At 45.5% G+C, this 19,546-nt stretch overlaps 2 protein-coding genes across 3 annotated transcripts in view; one reads left to right on the forward strand and one right to left on the reverse strand.

Moving 5' to 3' along the window:
• On the forward strand, positions 1 to 18,228 carry mtrex (Mtr4 exosome RNA helicase). Its single transcript, XM_084035822.1, has 27 exons — positions 1 to 139; positions 436 to 570; positions 870 to 936; positions 1,117 to 1,179; positions 1,298 to 1,410; positions 3,030 to 3,204; positions 3,285 to 3,375; positions 3,639 to 3,763; positions 4,185 to 4,283; positions 4,410 to 4,527; positions 4,622 to 4,753; positions 9,853 to 9,932; positions 10,354 to 10,464; positions 10,871 to 10,972; positions 12,100 to 12,225; positions 12,753 to 12,903; positions 13,005 to 13,177; positions 13,260 to 13,328; positions 13,397 to 13,522; positions 13,603 to 13,713; positions 13,822 to 14,010; positions 14,907 to 15,070; positions 15,843 to 15,948; positions 16,523 to 16,579; positions 16,678 to 16,840; positions 17,434 to 17,538; positions 17,774 to 18,228. The coding sequence occupies exons 1-27, from the start codon at positions 39 to 41 to the stop codon at positions 17,824 to 17,826; spliced, it is 3,105 nt and encodes a 1,034-aa protein (XP_083891948.1). The 5' UTR covers positions 1 to 38; the 3' UTR covers positions 17,827 to 18,228.
• plpp1a (phospholipid phosphatase 1a) overlaps positions 18,130 to 19,546 on the reverse strand; it is a 10,804-nt gene continuing 9,387 nt past the window's right edge. For both annotated transcript variants that reach the window (XM_084035827.1, XM_084035826.1), the window contains exon 6: positions 18,130 to 19,183. In XM_084035827.1, coding sequence (XP_083891953.1) covers positions 19,070 to 19,183 — 114 coding nt within the window. In that variant the 3' untranslated portion in view covers positions 18,130 to 19,069. The remainder of the gene's footprint in view (positions 19,184 to 19,546) is intronic.

Consider the following 19,546-nt stretch of genomic DNA (forward strand, 5'->3'; position numbering starts at 1 on the left):
CCTCGTGTTGTATTCTGGGAAAGTGTGCCTAAACAATCATGGCGGACGCCTTTGGAGACGGTTTGTTCAGCGTGTTTGACGATGAACAACCAGCGACCGCGAGCAAAAAGACACCCGCGATTCTCACACCGGAAATAGGGTAAACGCTCGGTTCTTCTAATGCTACTTGTTTTAACTCAGAAAGCCTCGATTGTTCTGGAAACCCGAGCATAACGTTAGCATCGTTAGCAACGTCAACCGGCTAACGTTAGTTAGCTCGCCATGGAAACAACTGACCATCTTAACTGACATTCGTTTTCTTCCGTTAAAGATAGCTTGTGTTTTAATGGCGTTTGTGAGGGTTTGACGTTTACAGTTATAAACGTTTACGTTGTAAAGAAGCACTCAGGTGACAACAAGCTCTGTGTCCTGACTGTTTGTTTCTCTCTTTTCCAGGAAAATTGAAAGTAAAAATGGCACCGACAAGGATGTTTCTCCGTCTGTCCGGGTCAAGAGGGAGGCAGACAGCGACGGGGGAGAGGAGGTGGTGTTCGGGAAGAAACCCCGAACCGAGACGACCTCTGACCTCAAGTGAGACGACTTTACTACATGAGGAAAAAGGGGCTTTAATGATTAAAGTAGCAGTGTATAAAGTAGTTGCATCAACTACATGAAGAAAAGGCATTTGTTATTGTCCAATAGCAGAATACTACAACTGTGACAGTCTAAGTACTTTTGAGTTTGACGTATGTCACATTTTGAATGCAGTTAAGGAACCTGTGCACTTCCTCAGCCGAATACAATTGTTCAGGGGAATTATTGGCTTTAAATGGGACAGAATATGCTTTAAAATTTGCTTTGTGGGTAACAGGTGTGTTTGTTTCCTTCAGTCTTGCAGAAGTTATGCCCCAAGTGAAGGTGGAGCCGGTGGAGACTGTGGAAGGATGCTCGCATGAGGTAAAAAAATAAAGGCCGATGGCTGAGAAGTTAAATCCAGTGAGGTGTTGGACCACAGCTTAAATGTGTGTTCACATTATAGTGCAAATTACTGGTGGGATCAACGCCAAAACCTAAAACACATCACACAAATTGCCATTTTTTTCTTCAAAATTTGACTTTTCTTTCTTCTTCTAACAGGTCGCTCTGCCTGCCAATGACGAGTACAAACCGCTGAAGCCACGAGTGGGGAAAGCAGCCAAGGTATAATGTGCCTTTTTAAATGGGTCATCTACTCGTGGAATTTACTTTGTTCTGTGTTTCTATTCTGGATGTGCGTTATTCTTTGGTTTGGTTTTGACGCGTCTTGTTCGTCTTGCAGGAGTACCCTTTTGTTCTTGACCCGTTCCAGCGCGAGGCCATCTTGTGCATCGACAACAACGAGTCCGTGCTCGTGTCAGCGCACACCTCTGCTGGCAAGACCGTCTGTGCCGAGTGAGTAACTTCGATGGTTGCATTCAAAATGAATTGCTTACTGATACTGTTGAACTTTGTCCAGAGTCCAAAGCGTGCAGTTAAAATATAGCTGGTTTTCATTAAGCGTAGTTGATTCTATTGTGTGTGTATATAGCTGTCATTTAAAATATCTTGGACTGTTGGCATTGGTGGGTCTGCTGCCATTTTAACAGTGGTATGTTTGTCTGACATATCATGGCACTCCTATAATAATGTCATCTTGCATCTTTGAGTAAAATAAACTAAGTTAGATTAAGTTAAAATGTACTCTTAGTAATAATTGATATGTCAGTAAGGGTGTAATTCATGCATTTGTCCTCTGGATGGCAGTCACCTACAATGTGAGCTGTGTACGAGTTTCCTTTGCTGCCTTCTGGTGAAGTGCTCCAAAAGAATATAACCAATCTGATTTTCTGGCCTCGAACAAAGACTCGAGGGCTCCCACTTATGAGTTTCCTGAACAAGGATCATATAGTCCTTTGTCATTGGTTGAGGGCTTTGAAAGTTTAATACTGTTGAGATTTCCTTTCCAGGTAAGAATTCATGTCATCTGATGGAGCTGTGGATACACCTTTCATGTCTGAAGCTTGAAGGATTGATATTTTAGGTTATTGCAGCTAGTTCAGCTTCTAGTTCAAGCTGCTGCCTTCTGTTCTCGCTCTTCCAGTGTTCGGTTCTCCTTTTTTATTTATTATTTATTGCTTTAAACCACTATTCTTGTCTGTCAAGTTCATCACCATGCAACAAACCCATCAATCAATTAGGCAATAATCTAGCTTCATCATCACACACTTTCAACGCATTTACCCCAGATTGACACATTCTTTCTGGCATTAAATATTCCACATTTGCTTTATTTAACTTGGCACTTCTGGAGCTTTCCAAGGTTTCCTCAAAGCCTAGTTAGTTAAACGACTCGATAAAGTCAAACAAACTTTTTGTAACCTTTTTAGCAACCAAACTAGCTTTTACGCTTCAAAATATTCGCTCAAAACGAAGTGCCATTATTGTTTTGTAGCGCGCTACTCCTACCTCCATGAGGAAGAATCGATCCGCGTTGATCGGCGTCCTGCCCGGTCCCGCTGAGGCCCGATGCCGTCGAGTCGGCGCCTCCATCCGGATCGTTTTAATCCACAGTCGGCGTCTCCAACCCGGCACAGAAACATCCATCTTCATACACGCGATGCGTAGTAACGGTTTAAGAGTATATAACGGTACGTTTCCGCCTAAAATAGTGGCTTAAGTCACTATAGGTGCTGCACTGCAGGTGAACTTAATTGACGCGTGCCATATGGCATCAGCTGTGTGACGCACGACGTCCAGACGCGTCAGTGGCTGTAACGCACAACGTTTCTATTCTTACAACATGATCACACGTTAGGCAGGCTAACCATAGTCACCGCTACCTGCAGACGCCATGATCACGGTCGGAAAACGGTCTGCTTTCCTGGCATGCAGCACACCTGCCCGCAATTAGCCATCCTCTCTATATAGTCACATTGTACGTGATCGCCGCCTAGAGGACAAACGGGGGAATTGCATTCAAATAAACGCAAAGGGAGAAATTACTCTTATAATCATGTATCCCCCTCTTGTAGATATGCCATAGCGCTGGCCCTCAGAGAGAAGCAGAGGGTGATCTTCACCAGCCCCATCAAAGCCCTCTCCAACCAGAAGTACAGGGAGATGTACGAAGAGTTCCAGGATGTGGGGCTGATGACTGGCGACGTCACCATCAACCCCACCGCCTCCTGCCTTGTCATGACGACAGAGGTAAGACGTCGTCGTTATATTCGCCAAACGTCACCTTTTCCATCAGAAAGTTCTGACCCGATAAACCGCTCTTCTCCCAGATCCTGAGGAGCATGCTCTACCGGGGCTCTGAGATCATGAGGGAGGTGGCGTGGGTCGTCTTCGACGAGATCCATTACATGAGAGATTTAGGTGAGTACAAGCAGTCCACATTTAATCAGCAGCAGTTCTCATACTTAGAATGCTGCTACGTTTGTTTTTGTTTGTCTACTGATTTAGGAACAACAAATGTGAAATCCATTTTACTCTTTAATAACATTTTTGTCAATTCAAATTTGCTCACAAACTGAGCGGTTCAATATGTGCAGACGAAAGTAAGAACATAACGGGGAAACGTCACGGAGAAATGTTAATGTTCCCGATTGTAACCAATGCCTCCGCTCGCTGTATTCCAGAGCGTGGTGTGGTGTGGGAGGAGACCATCATACTCCTCCCTGACAACGTGCATTACGTCTTCCTGTCCGCCACCATCCCCAATGCCAAGCAGTTTGCTGAGTGGATTTGCCACCTACACAAGCAGGTGGGATGTTTTACTGGTGTATATTGGTAATTATAAGGGTGAAAGAAATAACCGGAAAGAAATAAGTGGTCATTTTGTGGTTAAAAATGACCACTTACTACATGTATTACCTTGAATTCTTGAAGACAACCCCCAAAAAGAAAGGAGCATGCACATTGCAAGCTTGTGCAAGTGGAGAGTAGAGCTTCAGATTTCAGATTCTTCGTTCAGTGGAGGCATGTGAAAGTTATCTTTTGAGAATTCAAGGTAACACGTGATGAGTAATTGATGTGAAAAAAGTGGTAATTTGGTTGAAGTATGCCTTTAAGTTTCCTTAACAATTATCCATAAACCTGAAAGGATCAGAGTAGCACGTCATTGTGTTTTATTTTCCATCTGTTACATAATTAACGAAGCGTTCTGTGTCTCATGTCTCCTGTAGCCATGTCATGTGATCTACACAGACTATCGTCCCACTCCGCTGCAACACTACGTCTTCCCAGCAGGGGGCGATGGACTCCACCTGGTTGTTGATGAGAATGTAAGGGCGCCTACAAACTGAGTTATTAAAGAGAGTCGGCTAATTAAGCCTAGACATTCGTCCGTGCATCGCCATCGTCTGATATACACGATAAATCATGTGTGTGTGTGTTTTGCTGTCCATCAGGGAGACTTCAGAGAGGACAATTTCAACACAGCTATGCAGGTGCTGAGAGACGCAGGGGATTCTGGGGGAAGTGGAGGGGGCAAGTGGGACCCGAGAAACAGGAAAGGAGGCACTAAAGGTGTGTTTTCTAGATGAAACTGTGTAAATGTCTTAAATTCAGTGATTTGCACCAGAATTCATGTTAATGTGTCTGTCAATAACGATCTCCTCAGGTCCGTCCGTCGTGTTCAAGATAGTAAAAATGATCATGGAGAGGAACTTCCAGCCCGTTATCATTTTCAGCTTCAGCAAGAAAGAATGTGAGGCCTACGCTCTGCAGGTGGCCAAGCTGGACTTCAACACAGGTACGTGGATTCGTGCTGCCATCCAGCACACGAATGCTTTTATCACAACTTGGCACTTTTAATACTCCTGCGAGAACTCCTAGTGGTTTTGTGTACAGTTGAGGTTTAAATCAGACTCCTGAATCAGGAGATCGATGGCAGAGTTTGTGTTTTTGGCATGAGATCGCTGCCGTTTTCTTTCTTTTTGCAGAACCGATCGAGGTCAGTTTGTGATTAAAGCTGATTGAGAGTGAAGTAGATCAATGATCTTAGTGTTTACAAAGCAATATTTTCCACATTGACAATGCAGAGTTGTGTTGACAAGCTTGATCCGTAGCCCACTGACTGTGTTTCATTAGTGTAAGGACATTTTTTAGAGCTGCAACAATAAGTCGATCAATCAACACACATGATAGCAAACTGGGTTTTGAACTGTTGGCCAAACAAAACAAGCCATTTGTTGTTGTGGGGAATAATTTTTCACTTAATCAATTGATAATCATAACATTTTCCATTCTGAGTCATTTTAAAACAGAGTTTCTTATTAGCTGCCTATAAGCTAAATTAAACCACATTGGTTGGTTGTGGGCTGTATTTTCACTGCGTTGGCTGTTAACGGATATGACGTCACACTATCAGCACATTGAACAATGACTTTCTGCGGTGGGATTCAGAGTTGGAGAGCAGATCTCTGCTGAAATGCCAAAACAAATCCTTTTTTTTGTGACAAATTGCTTCGAGCGTCAGGGAGAAAGTTGAAATTGGGCTAAGCGAAACTGCTCACCAAATTGCTAAATTGTTGGCACGTCGAGCCGAGTGAATCCTCCCCGCCGAGCGAGCCAATAAATGTGGCTTATTGTGGCTGCACAGCTGGTGCTGCTGTTCGGGTCTGGTGAGAAATGAGGAGCTTCACGAGGACGGATCTCAGTGCGATGGGAGATAATCCAGCGGTAGATTGAGCTTGGCTCGTATCCACCTGCTTCAGGCCTTTTTTCAGTGAAATAAAACATGCTTATGAAGTATTCCTTTGGAACCGTTTTCTTCTCCATCATCTTTGTTGTTTTCCATGCCTTCTAACATCCTTATAAATGAGGTTTTTGTTAATGCTGAGCTTTACTGAAAGCCTTTTTGTCTGCCCATGTCCCAAGTATTCATTAATAATGAAACAAAAACAAAAACAAATGGAAAAACGCTGCCAAAGATAATTACTAATTTCCAGCAGTTTGATGTGTCCTGAGAATGTTTTTGAATGGACTGGTTTTCTGAGAAAACGAGGCCGATGGTATCCAGTAATAGCGGTCAGATAATTTCATTAGACTGAAGCAAATTTGACTTGAGACGGGGAAAAATGGGGAAATAAAATAATCTGATTTGTGAAGGAGTCAAATGACACATTGAGTGGTTTTAAGACATGAAGCTTTCATAACAAGACGTGACTGATGGATTTGAATGGCTACAGAAATAATTACATAACCATATGCAGTTTAAAATATAAATGTCCATCATTTAGAAACTCATAAGGACCAATTCTCTCTTGCAAACATTTTGTGGTGTTATGGCGTAGTCTGGTTCGAAAGAGAAGACGGAGCCACGTGGACTTCTTCTCTTCTACCCTTTTCTGATTTAGGTTTTCTTGCTTCCTTCTTTTAAATTCTTCTCAGTCACTTTTCTTTAATCCCAGTCCCTGCTTTGTGCTGTGACACATATTTTCTGGGCAGTGTTTGTGGAATGGCAGTCAGGAAGACCAGCTGGTGCCGAACCAGCTGACGAGTCCAGGACTGAGAATCAGACGGACGCGTTTTGGTCGGGTTTTTACGACAGGTGGCCGCCGGAGCCAGATCGTGCTGTTGCGATGCCGACCGGCGGCAGTAGTGGGTTTGCGGTCGTACGGCAGCGTTTGAGTTGTTCAGCTGGAGCCTGAGGTTGATGAAGTCCAACCGGCAGTTTGGTCCAGAGCCAATTATTCTGGCAATTACTGGCCACATACTTGTGAATCTGGTTTGGATATTCATGCTTCACAGAGAATCATTTGTTGACTTAAAGGATATTAAGTATTGCATTGCCATAAAGTTGGAGGAGCTGCAGGAGAGGGATTTGAAAGCTTGGTGAACGTTGATGCAGCAGACTGAGAGATATCCTGACTTCAGTCCAGAAACACTCGATCTTGCGTTTCAAATAAAAGCTTTTTTCTTTTGTCAAACTTGACTTGCATGCACTTAAAAAGTTATACAACCGTTTTCACAGAGTAATACTCCTCATGAGTAAACTAATCTTCATGTGTAAAATCGATCTGGAGTTACCTTTTAGTCCCTGATGAAAAAACCACTTCTATCCACCATGTTTGCTGCGGTGGATAGAACTGAAGTCTCTTCATGTTTTTGGTGCCCCCTTTGGCATCTTAGTGTTTTTGCAGCTTTATCACACACAGCTCCTTAAACATCTATATGATAACTTTGCTCTGTGTGATATAAAAATGGATGCCTTGGCATTTGTTTTTTAAATCTAGCTGTTTTAATGGAGCCATGGATCTAGCTTGGGCATAGATCTTTTTTTTTTACATTGGCCACATAGTGTGTTCATCTGCGCTACCGCTTTGTTATTAAACCATTAAAATAAGTCCCATTTGACACTGAAATCATTAGACATTAGAAATAAATACTGGGCATTCAGACTTTGTGGAAGTCCAAGTTTCTGACTAACAGCGGCTCATAAGAAGGACGTTTTCCCAGAATGGCTTCATGAATAAAGAGAGACTAAGTGACTAAGTTTCCACACAGACAGAGATAGCCAACCAACCACAGCACACATGTCATGTGACTGGCACAATAGTAAGACACTGGTGGCGGCACAGTCAACTGATTTTTATAAGTAAGAGTTGGTTACCATTCGGTTACGGTGGTGTTATGGTACACCAGGGTATGATTTTTAATACCGTCATAAATACAGATGTCTTCTTAAAACTGCTTTTAGTTTCTAGGCATGTGATTTCATTCAAGACAGTGAATATGAAGTTATTAGTAGCCTGTACGGTTTAGGCTATTTGAGGGTGAAGAAACACTACAACTCTCGTGTCATCAATTTTTCACAATATAATTATATTTACAAATTTATGAAAGTGTTGCACAAAATAAACTACAGAATTCCCTTTTTGTTGCAGCATATGGTTGTGAAATCTGATGCACTTTAGAGTTAACAACAGTGTCATTTCCTTTCTCAGCCCCTGGGTGGTGAAACATCCATCCATCCATCCATTTTCTTCCGCTTATCCAGTACCGGGTCGCAGGGGCAGCTGCCTGAGCAGGGACGCCCAGACTTCCCTCTCCCCGGACACTTCCCCTAGCTCCTCCGGGAGGACCCCAAGGCGTTCCCAGGCCAGCCGGGTGACATAGTCACTCCAGCGTGTCCTGGGTCTTCCTCGGGGTCTCCTCCCGGTGGGGCATGCCTGGAACACCTCCCGAGGGAGGCGTCCAGGGGGCATCCGATGCAGATGCCCGAGCCACCTCAACTGGCTCCTCTCGATGTGGAGGAGCAGCGGCTCTACTCCGAGCTCCCCCCGTGTGACGGAGCTCCTCACCCTATCTCTAAGGGAGCGCCCCGCCACCCTGCGGAGGAAGCTCATTTCGGCCGCTTGTATCCGGGATCTTATTCTTTCGGTCATGACCCAAAGTTCATGACCATAGGTGAGGGTAGGAACGTAGATTGACCGGTAAACCGAGAGCTTCGCCTTTCGGCTTAGCTCTCTCTTTACCACGACGGACCGATACAGCGACCGCATTACTGCAGCCGCTGCACCGATCCGCCTGTCAATCTCGCGTTCCATCCTTCCCTCACTCGTGAACAAGACCCCAAGATACTTAAACTCCTCCACTTGAGGCAGGAACTCCCCCCCGACCTGGAGGGAGCAAGCCACCTTTTTCCGGTCGAGAACCATGGCCTCAGATTTGGAGGTGCTAATCCTCATCCCGGCTGCTTCACACTCAGCTGCAAACCGCCCCGAGCATGCTGGAGGTCCTGGCTCGAAGGAGCCAACAAGACCACATCGTCTGCAAAAAGCAGGGATGAAATCCAGTGGCTCCCGAACCAGATCCCCTCCGGCCCACGGCTGCGCCTAGAAATCCTGTCCATAAAAATAATGAACAGGACCGGTGACAAAGGGCAGCCCTGCCGGAGTCCAACATGCACCTGGAACAGGTCTGACTTACTGCCGGCAATGCGAACCAAGCTCCTGCCCCGGTCATACAGGGACCGAACAGCCCTTAGCAGAGGGCCCCCGACCCCGTACTCCCGAAGTACCTCCCACAGAATGCCACGAGGGACACGGTCGAATGCCTTCTCCAAGTCCACAAAACACATGTGGACTGGTTGGGCAAACTCCCATGAACCCTCGAGCACCCTGCGGAGGGTATAGAGCTGGTCCAGTGTTCCACGGCCAGGACGAAAACCGCATTGTTCCTCCTGAATCCGAGGTTCGACTATCGGCCTAATTCTCCTCTCCAGCACCCTGGAATAGACTTTCCCGGGGAGGCTGAGAAGTGTGATCCCCCGATAGTGGGAACACACCCTCCGGTCCCCCTTTTTGAATAGAGGGACCACCACCCCGGTCTGCCAGTCCAGAGGCACTGTCCCCAACTGCCACGCGATGTTGCAGAGACGTGTCAACCAAGACAGCCCCACAACATCCAGAGACTTGAGGTACTCAGGGTGGATCTCATCCACCCCCGGTGCCTTGCCACCGGGGAGCTTCTTAACTACCTCGGTGACTTCAGCCCGTGTAATGGGTGGATGAACCTCTGAGTCTCCAGCCTCTGCTTCCCCAATGGGAGACGTGTCAGTGGGGTTGAGGAGATCCTCGAAGTATTCCTTCCACCGCCCGACGATATCCCCAGTCGAAGTCAGCAGCTCCCCACCTCCACCGTAAACAGTGTTGGTGGAGGGCTGCTTCCCCGTCCTGGTGGTGAAACAATATTTTCAATTTACCCAAAAGTGTGTGTGTGTGTGTGTGTGTGTGTGCACTCGTGTGTTTGTGGGGATGTAAGAAAAGCTCTGTGCTAATATTTATAAAGTTTCTCAAACAGTTATGAAAAGTCATTGTTGAGAAATATGCCGTCTGTTTGTTCCAGATGACGAGAAACGTCTGGTGGAGGAAGTTTTCAGCAACGCGGTGGACTGTCTCTCGGACGAAGACAAGAAGCTCCCCCAGGTGAGGAACTCTTACTTCCTCACAACCCGTGTGAGGAGTTCATAACGGTCCACGTTGCTCTCGGTCCACTATATGAACCCAGCGCTGCCACCCAGAAAAAAAGGCCTCTGCGTTTCTCTCAGACCGTTAAACTGCCTTAATATAAATGGCTTCACATAATGTCAACACAGGCTCAAACAGTGCTCTTGTTATTCTACCCTGCCGTGCTGAGTCACGTTATGAAAACCAGCCATGTTGAGGTAACAGTTCATCGTGAGTAGGCCGCTACAGCCAGAGCGACAGCAAAGCCAAACAGACGTCACGTTTTTTCCCCCCCACTATGAGCGTTAGGCGCTTTTCCACTCGGGTTTCTCTGCTGCCGATGGCTGTGATCGTATGAACAGGACAAACTAACACCCGTCAACGCTCTTTATTCCCTCAGGTGGAGCACGTGCTGCCGCTGTTGAAGAGGGGGATAGGAATCCACCACGGAGGCCTGCTGCCCATCCTCAAAGAGACCATAGAGATCCTTTTCTCCGAAGGTCTGATCAAGGTACGACCGTTTCTATGTCAACACGCTCATCAAAACACATTTAAACTAATTAGATTCAGCCCACAACCGCTGTGGAGCAGGTTTTTTAGGCTATTTCACCAATCAATAGTCAGCCAACAACAGAAGACATGGATAATGCAACATTCACAATTGGAAAGTCTTAAGCGTTCAGTTCTTTCACATTTGAAGATTTCCTTATTCTGTAAGTGCAACCACATTTAACTTCACCCCAAGATTAACCCACCGAGTAAATTACTGTCATTTTGGAGTCATCTTTGCTTATGATTGACGAGCAACAAAATGCGTTCAACATGTTCAATATCAAGAAAAAAGCCCACAGGACGCCTCTCGAGCGGGATCGAAAATTGTCCATGAGATCATCTTAATGACTTTATTCTCATTTCAGGCTCTGTTCGCTACGGAGACGTTTGCCATGGGCATCAACATGCCGGCTCGCACTGTGCTCTTCACCAGCGCACGCAAGTTCGATGGCAAGACTCACCGCTTTGTAAGAGCACACGCACACACACACACACACACACACACACACACACACACACACACACACACACGGTTATTGTCACATAAATCAATGAAGATATATTGTCAAGAGGATCACACGCAGAATGTATTATCCCCCCCACACACCCCCAACTAAAATTGTGGAACTGCAATTTCCATAGCTGTGGTTGGTGGTCACACATAAGCAGAAAGATGAGCCCATAAAGTGTAGTTTATGTAAACGCCAAATCCATCTACGGAAAAGTTTTCTGTCTTTTTGAGGGGAGGTGTGAAGGAAACAACCCCCCCTCGTTACTGTGCCTTCAGTGAGTATCCTGTAAAATAGTGTGCTCTCTCTTTAAAACAGCTCGCCTGTGTGCAGCAGTGTGGCGTTGTCACACTGCGTCTTCCTCCGAGGCCTTTATAAGGTCTTCAAGTCCTGTAGGCTGCCACATAAACAGCCACGTATTGTTTATAAGAACCGGGGGTGTGTGTGTGCGCGTGTGTGTGTGTGTGTGTGGAGCTGCCGTCACATTTGAGCACCCTTCATCTTCACTTCACACACATGGATTTCCAGCTCGCATACACAAAGGCTTGCAGAGAATGTGAGAGAGCAGAGAAAACTTCTCCAAGAGGTTTCAACGGGAACATCTGGTGCCTCCGACGGTGCCAAAGCTCCACGCAGGCACTCGCACACTCAAACACACACACACACACACAGCTTTCATTCCTGAATCACACCGTGTCTCAAATCGAGAGCCGACCCCCATGGCATCGGATCATTTCATCACAAAAAAATAATCTCATCGCTCTTCTTAGTTTGCCTGTTTATTGCTCAAAGGCCAGTTGATACGTGGGGGTTTAATCAGAACCACGTACAGATGGAGAGAACACCTCCAAGTGTGTGGGAATCCAGTTTCACCACCTAGACTTCTGTTACTGATGCAGATATTTGACGACGCGCTAATCGTATATATGTATCAAATATGCAACGCCTCTCTCCCGTTTCAACCCTCCTTTTTCTAAGTACCAGACGTTTGCCATGTCCATAAACATACATTAAATCACAGGTACAGAGAAGAAATCCCTGACTTTTTTTTCTTCCTTCCTCTTGTGTATTTTCATGTGGTCTAGATCACATCAGGTGAGTACATCCAGATGTCTGGGCGAGCCGGCAGGAGAGGAATGGACGACAGGGGAATCGTTATTTTCATGGTGGACGAGAAGATGAGTCCAGCTGTGGGCAAACAGCTGCTCAAGGTATCGGGAATACGCCTGCTGCAAGTGTCACGTTATATTTATGAATGCACTCGCCGGTCATCGATCACATCATCGCGAAGCTCTTCAGCGCCGTCTGCACTAGAAGAGCCCCGTCAGTGACACACACTTCCCTGCTGTCTTGTGGATAGAATTCAGCGACTAGATGGAAATTGTCAGAAGTGACTCTTAAGAGGTTCTCTCTGTGGACCATCAGGCCGTCTGGTGCTCTGGCAGAAGAACCTCGACAACACAAAGTCACAGGGAACACTCTGTCTTTGATTTGACACATTTATAGCGGTTATGAATATGTAGCTGAACAGCTTTTGACAGAGGTTACGTTAATGTACAAGTGTTTGGAGGCTCTGTCACGTTGTTTAACTCCCAGGGCGTCTCTGAGGAAAGTGGTTTATATTCATGTTTCCTGAGGGTTGAGATTGCAAAATCATCCTCTCAGTATTTCATTTAGATGCATCATTTACTGTATATTATTATTATTATTATTAAAGAGTTTTTATTGTGCTGTGCAGGGCTCGGCCGACCCTTTGAACAGTGCCTTCCACCTGACCTACAACATGGTGCTGAACCTGCTGCGGGTGGAGGAGATCAACCCCGAGTACATGCTGGAGAAGTCCTTCTACCAGTTCCAACACTACAGGGCTTTGCCTGGTGTTGTGGAGAGTAAGCAAGACATGTTTTTTCCACTGGAAGATGCTAAAATAATATTTCCTGTCCTGGCTTAATTTGTAATCATATTGCTGATTTGTTTTTTTTCTGTGCAGAAATTAAGAAGTATGAGGAGGAGTACCACAGCATTGAGATCCCAAATGAAGAGAGCGTGGTCACTTACTTTAAAATCAGACAGCAGCTGGCCAAACTGGGGAGAGAGATACAAGAGTTCATCCACAAACCCAAACACTGCTTGCCCTTCCTGCAGCCCGGACGCCTCGTCAAGGTGGAGCTTCACACACTCACGGTTTGACGACGTTAAATTACCGACTTCAACGCCTCGCTTAACAGCTCTTTGATTCCCACAGGTAAAAAACGACGATGCAGACTTTGGCTGGGGAGTCGTCGTAAACTTTTGCAAGAAGTCGAACGTGAAGGTAAGCGTGGCGTGACAGGTGAGCCCATTAATGGGTGGCTGTGACTTAACTTGCATTTCCCCATTTAGGCTACCACAGAGTCGGAGCCGCTGTATGTGGTGGAGGTTTTGGTCCACTGTAGCAAGGACAGCGTGAAAGATGCTGCGACCGAGGCTGCTAAACCTGCTGCTCCAGGGGAGGCTGGAGAGATGCAGGTGGGTGAAACAAACGCACACTTGTTCACTACGTGTCTCAGCCGTTAGGGTGAGTATAACTTTTTCTTTTTTCTGTCCAGGTGGTCCCAGTGATGCTCCATCTCCTGACGTCCATCAGCTCAGTTCGCCTTTACATCCCCAAAGACCTGAGGCCCTTAGACAACAGGCAGCTCATGCTCAAGTCTATACAGGTACGAAAGGCAGCCAAGTTGAAGAAACGATAATGAGACTGGTAGAACGCAATTAAAAGCATTATGCGGATTGTTGCTCACTCTTTCCCTCACACGTTTTGTCTGCAGGAGGTGCAGAAACGTTTCCCAGATGGCGTTCCTCTGCTCGACCCCGTAGACGACATGGGCATCAAAGACCCCGCGCTGAAGAAAGTCATTCAGAAAGTGGAGGCCTTCGAGCACCGCCTGTACTCCCACCCCCTGCACAGCGACCCCAACTTGGAATCTGGCTATTCCCTCTGTGAGAAGAAAGCTCTGGTGAGTCGGCTGTAGAAAAACCCGCTAAATGTCAAACCATAATGAAACGACAGAGTAAACACGGTTGGGTATTGTTACGATTCAAATATTAATTACTTTAATCTTTCCTTTATCGTCTTCGGCTACCTTCTTTTGTGAGATTACAATCCGTGACATTCCCTTGTCTTTTCCTGCCAGGCAGGATGGCTTTGGGTTTATAAACTTATGGAGACAAATACAGGAAGAAAGCGAGGACATGAGTCCTGCAGGGCCTCACCCGTAGCTATAGGTCACATAACAGAAAACCTCTTTGTCAGATTGCATCGGGCAAACGGCAAAAAGCATTCTTTCAGAAAAAAGCAGCTATAAATAAACCCTCGTGCCTGCAGATGTAGAGAAACAATACGCTAACCTTGTTCTCTGTCCCTCTGTAATGCCTGATCAGCAGACGTACAGTTCCTATACCAGATAGTGATGCTCTCAAAGCCTCCTCTGGAGAATGCTGGACTTGATGAAGCTAAAAAAAAATATGACTTTGCCAGCTTTTGTGGTCCTGCGTGAAAGATTTCATCACTGCTTCACATGCCGCCTCCAGTTTGGAGTAATGAGGCTGTAATCCATTGAGTAATGATTATCTTAGTGCGTGCTTCATTGGCTCTGAGGTGTGTCCTAATCTTCAGAGATAAAATGTTAAAGCAGATAGGACAAATAAGCAGGCAGATGAACAGCTGTTGGCAGACAACTCAAACTATTTCTACTCCTTTTGACTATAAAAGTACATTTTGTGATTGTAGTGTTTCATGATCTCACGCACAAAACATCTGGAGGTTACCACAGTGTTTTTAATAATTAGAAAGTGTTTAATAGTTTACATTAGGTTAAGCTTTACCGATACGTGTGTGTGTTGTGTCTTTTAGATCGGGGCAAACGTCCGAACGGCAAAGCGAGAGCTGAAGAAAGCTCGGACCGTCCTGCAGATGGACAAGCTCAAGTGCAGGAAGAGAGTTCTGCGGCGCCTCGGCTTCGCCAGTCCGTCTGATGTCATCGAGATGAAAGGGCGGGTCGCCTGTGAAATTAGCAGGTAGGCTGGGACCCCACACACGGCACGATAGCTGTATAACGAGTTTCGGTTTGGTCCTTTTAGCCTGTAGACGACATGGGCAGCTGCCATATTTGGGTTAATCGTGATCGGCAGATGCCCGTCCAATAGATGAAGGTGGTCTGTGTGTAGATGTGGACGTTATTCAGGCTTAAATTGAGGGTCTGAAACTGTTTATGACGACACGGGGGGTGAAAAACATCATCGCACAGCTTCTGTCTGACCGCCAGTCTAATGAGAAACTGCTACGTGGATAAGCTCATTAATGACAACAGGAGGATTTAATAATGGAGATTTAGGGAACTATAATGGAGATTTAGGGAAGTATAATGGAGATTTAGGGAAGTATAATGGATGGTGGAGGTTTGTGGCTTTTACAAGCGATAACAACATCATAACACAGAAGACAAACCGGTCAAACTGGATGAAATGTAGTCTTTAGATCTATTTTAATTGTGTCTTTGGGATCTGCTGGACAGATTTCTTGGGGGGGAAAAAGTGAAATATAATTTAAATACATTACAATGAAGCATGCAGGCTTATTTTACATAAAAGGTGCCTGGATGAGTCCATTATTGATGAGCTGGACGGTGACTCTTGCTTGGTGAAATGTTATACGTGTTGTTGTTTAGGGAAAGTGTGAGTCTAGGTTTGAAACAGTAGAGGGCATCTGCACTAACACGGTTTTAATAGCACAAGAAAGATGCATCGGACCACTTTTAAGTGTTCAAACATGATCTGATGATTCTTCCAGTGCCGACGAGCTCCTGCTGACTGAGATGGTGTTCAACGGCCTCTTCAACGATCTGACGGTGGAACAAGCCACCGCCCTTCTGTCCTGCTTCGTCTTTCAGGAAAACGTATGAAACAAAACGCACACAAACATCTAATTCCTCCCCATTCTCCAAGCAAACAGATACTGAACCCCCCCACGTCAAGCTCCAGCCGTGTTCTTGGCCTGCACTGCAACCAAAACAGAAACCCGAGGCTCACGTGTGTTTGTCTTTCCTAATGAAGCCGATTCAGCCACATTTTGACAAACCTTTACTTTGGCTGGACGTCAGCTCAGCCCTCGGAGCAGCAGAACACATTTCTGTCCAGAGAAAGAGGGAACGACGACGAGCAGCTGTCGTGTTTGTAGACGACTTCAGTGTGTGTGTGTGTGTGTGTGTGTGTGTGTGTGTGTGTGTGCAGCTGTCGTCTCACATTAGAGCACCTGGCTGCTAGCTTAGCTTGAGGTGACAGGTGGGAGTCTAAAGCTGACTAACACCTTTTTCTAGGTAATAAAAATGCCCAAACACAACAAACATTTGTCCAGGACAGGAGATCAGGATCTTCTCTATCGTGCCTGTATTGTTGCCTGGAGTTTGCAGCACAAACTACAGAACAAATGTCACAAGTTCACAACATGAATGATGTTGTTTTGCCTTCCAGGCCAGCGAGATGCCAAAGCTGACGGAGCTCCTGGCGGCTCCCTTGAGACAAATGCAGGTGAGACGACCCCAAACAGTTTTGCGAGGCAAATAAAAAAAAAAGCTAGAGTTTATTTTTAGCAGAAATGTGAACGCTGCCGTTTTTTTCTCCTTCAGGAGTGTGCAAAGCGCATCGCCAAGGTTTCTGCAGACGCCAAGCTGGATGTGGACGAGGAGACGTATCTAAACCAGTTCAAGCCTCATCTGATGGACGTGGTGTACGCCTGGGCCAACGGAGCCACCTTCGCTCAAATCTGCAAGATGACCGACGTCTTTGAAGGTACGCCATTCAGACCGTAACGACAGAAAGTTAACTTACTCAAGTAAAGGATCTGAATACCTTTACAAGTGCATTACAAATCCTGTGTGTGGTTTGATTTGAACACAGTCCAAGGTCTGTCAGTTCCCTCATAGTTTCTGTCTCCGACTCCCAGCTATGACCTCAGCTGTTGAAGTTACACGAGGAGGAAACTCTGAAGGGAGTACTGGATGTGTTCGTCAGTGGAGGAGGGAGACAGACTCCATGATACTTAATCAAATTTAAAGAAAAAATGGAATTTTCTCTTGAATGAAGCGCTCCATTTAAACCAAATTAGATTAAATGATTCACAATTTATGTATTTAGTACTGCAAATGTAACTCTTAAATATTAAATGAATGAATGCTCTCGCATCAATCACTTAATTGGAAGTTTGCAAAATAAACATTAGTACCAAATTATAGTTATTCACTGGAAATTACGGCTCCACAGGGAGTGAAACTCCATTCCTCCAGAATGTTCTTATTCGATAAACGCTCGGTATGATTTGTGCTGCATTTTTAAACTACAAGTCTCACACACACTCACACTGTATATGTGCATGTCTTGTGTAGGGAGCATCATCCGCTGCATGCGGCGGCTGGAAGAGGTCCTGAGACAGATGTGTTCTGCAGCCAAGGCCATCGGCAACACGGAGCTGGAGAACAAGTTCGCCGAAGGTGAGAAACGTCACGATGTTGGAGCTGAAATCAGTATTCCACAGAAAATCCTTCAGATTGTTTTTTATGAAACCAGTTCCTGGTTTTACTAGTCTTCTACGATACTTAATATCTTTGGGTTTTGGGCATTTGATCATTTGTTATGCCATTTTTGCTCCACAACCTTTTAGAGATTCACAAAATAAGATGTGACAAAATAATTATGGTAAATTCTTCATCTTCTGTGTCTCTGCAGGAATAACGAAGATCAAGAGAGACATTGTATTTGCTGCCAGTCTCTACCTATAATGACCTCACAGCGACGTTGTCTGCTGTGGCACTGGGGGGCAAATATTGTGCAGTTTGTTCCCTAAAATGTTAGTTCAATTGGCATTTAATTTGTTTTTTCTACCACCAAAATTTCCCCGGATTGTTAATGTTCAGTTGCGTTATTTCAGTGAGACAATGGGTTTTTAATTTAGGTGAATTAGTCTGCGTGAACAGAACACCATTACACCTTTTAAGTTCATACTGACATTATTTTTGATGGATCTGGCTGAGGAAGCCAATAAGACATGTTTTGGTTTTATTCACTCACGACACAAGTTTGAATTCTGTTCATGTTAACATGTAAAATGGCTTTATTTCTCCTTAATTTAGACGTTTGTACATATATGTAACTTTTCTTTTCAATAAAAGTCTGCGTGATGATTTGTTTACATACAGATTATACAAAGGTACATTGTTGTCTGTTGACATGATGTGGATATAAGTTATTGAGATACACAGGGAGCTGTAATAGCAGCAGTCCAGCAAAGGCAACACAGGACTCACCAAACCAACAGTCTACTCTTCAACTCTCTAACCAAACATGATACGAGTCGAGCTTCCTCCTCGGCAGCGTACGGTCAGACGGCATCAGCCTGGAGTCAGCAGCTCCAGATGTGGAGCAGGGTTTTTTATTTTTTAACACTCTGGTCTAGGATCAGCTTTAGTCTCCAACACATTCCAGCAAACATTCCACTTATAAATAGCCCTTTTTATTAACGGTGGACCAAAAGGAAGCAAAGTAATGAGACTGGGCCGTCTCTCTCTGGGTGTCTGGAGTAATTCTACAAACTGATCCTACATCAGATCTTTGAGCAGATTGACGGCCTCCAGGTCAGAAGAAGCACAAAGCAAGGTTACATTCACAGGTTTCCCTCCCTCCCTCCCTCCCAGCAGTGGTCAGACCCTTTTAGTGGGCACGTGCAGTAAAGTCTTCCCACCGGCTCAGTAGATGCATGCTAATGGGTTCCTGTCTTTACGGATTCTCTGGCTCCTAACCTGCATTCGTTCCAGTCACTGAAGCATATCTACAAGGCTTGGACAAGTCGTTGGCGGTTTCCTCCCAGAGAGAAGGAGAGTCTTGGCTTGCTTGAAGCGAGAATCAACTGTAAATCCATGCAGGGTAGTGGATGGGAAGCTGTGTGAGATGAAAGGCTAGAGAGCTGGGTGTGCGCTTGGACCGAGGGAGGGGTCAGGGGTCACCCCCCCACCTCTTAGGCTTAGCTTAGTTGGGACTCTCAAAGTGGTTTGTCGGGGTCTCCTGCAGCGTCGTGTGTGGGATGTCGATCTCTTTACGGACGTCTACGCGTGGCTTGAAAAAGTCAGACACGCAGAAGACCTGCAAGATTAAAGGAAGAGATTTTACAAAAGGGGGTGTGTGTGTGTGTGTGTGTGTGTGTGTGTGTGTGTGTGTGTGTGTGTGTGTGTGTGTGTGTGTGTGTGTGTGTGTGTGTGTGTGTGTGTGTGTGTGTGTGTGTGTGTGTGTGTGTGTGTGTGTGTGTGTGTGTGTGTGTGTGTGTGTGTGTGTGTGTGTGTGTGTGTGTGTAGTGTTGGGCTTAACTATTTACATCAATGTAGGAAGCATACTTTCAGCTTTCTTGCAGAGTCAGATAAGAAGATCAATACCACTCATGTCTGGATGAAAAAGCTACATAGAGAAGATGGTGAACTTGGCTAGCTCTATCATAGTATGCCATCAACA

Source organism: Eutrigla gurnardus, assembly GCF_963514095.1.
Source record: "Eutrigla gurnardus genome assembly, chromosome: 19".
In the NCBI taxonomy this organism is placed as follows: domain Eukaryota; kingdom Metazoa; phylum Chordata; class Actinopteri; order Perciformes; family Triglidae; genus Eutrigla; species Eutrigla gurnardus.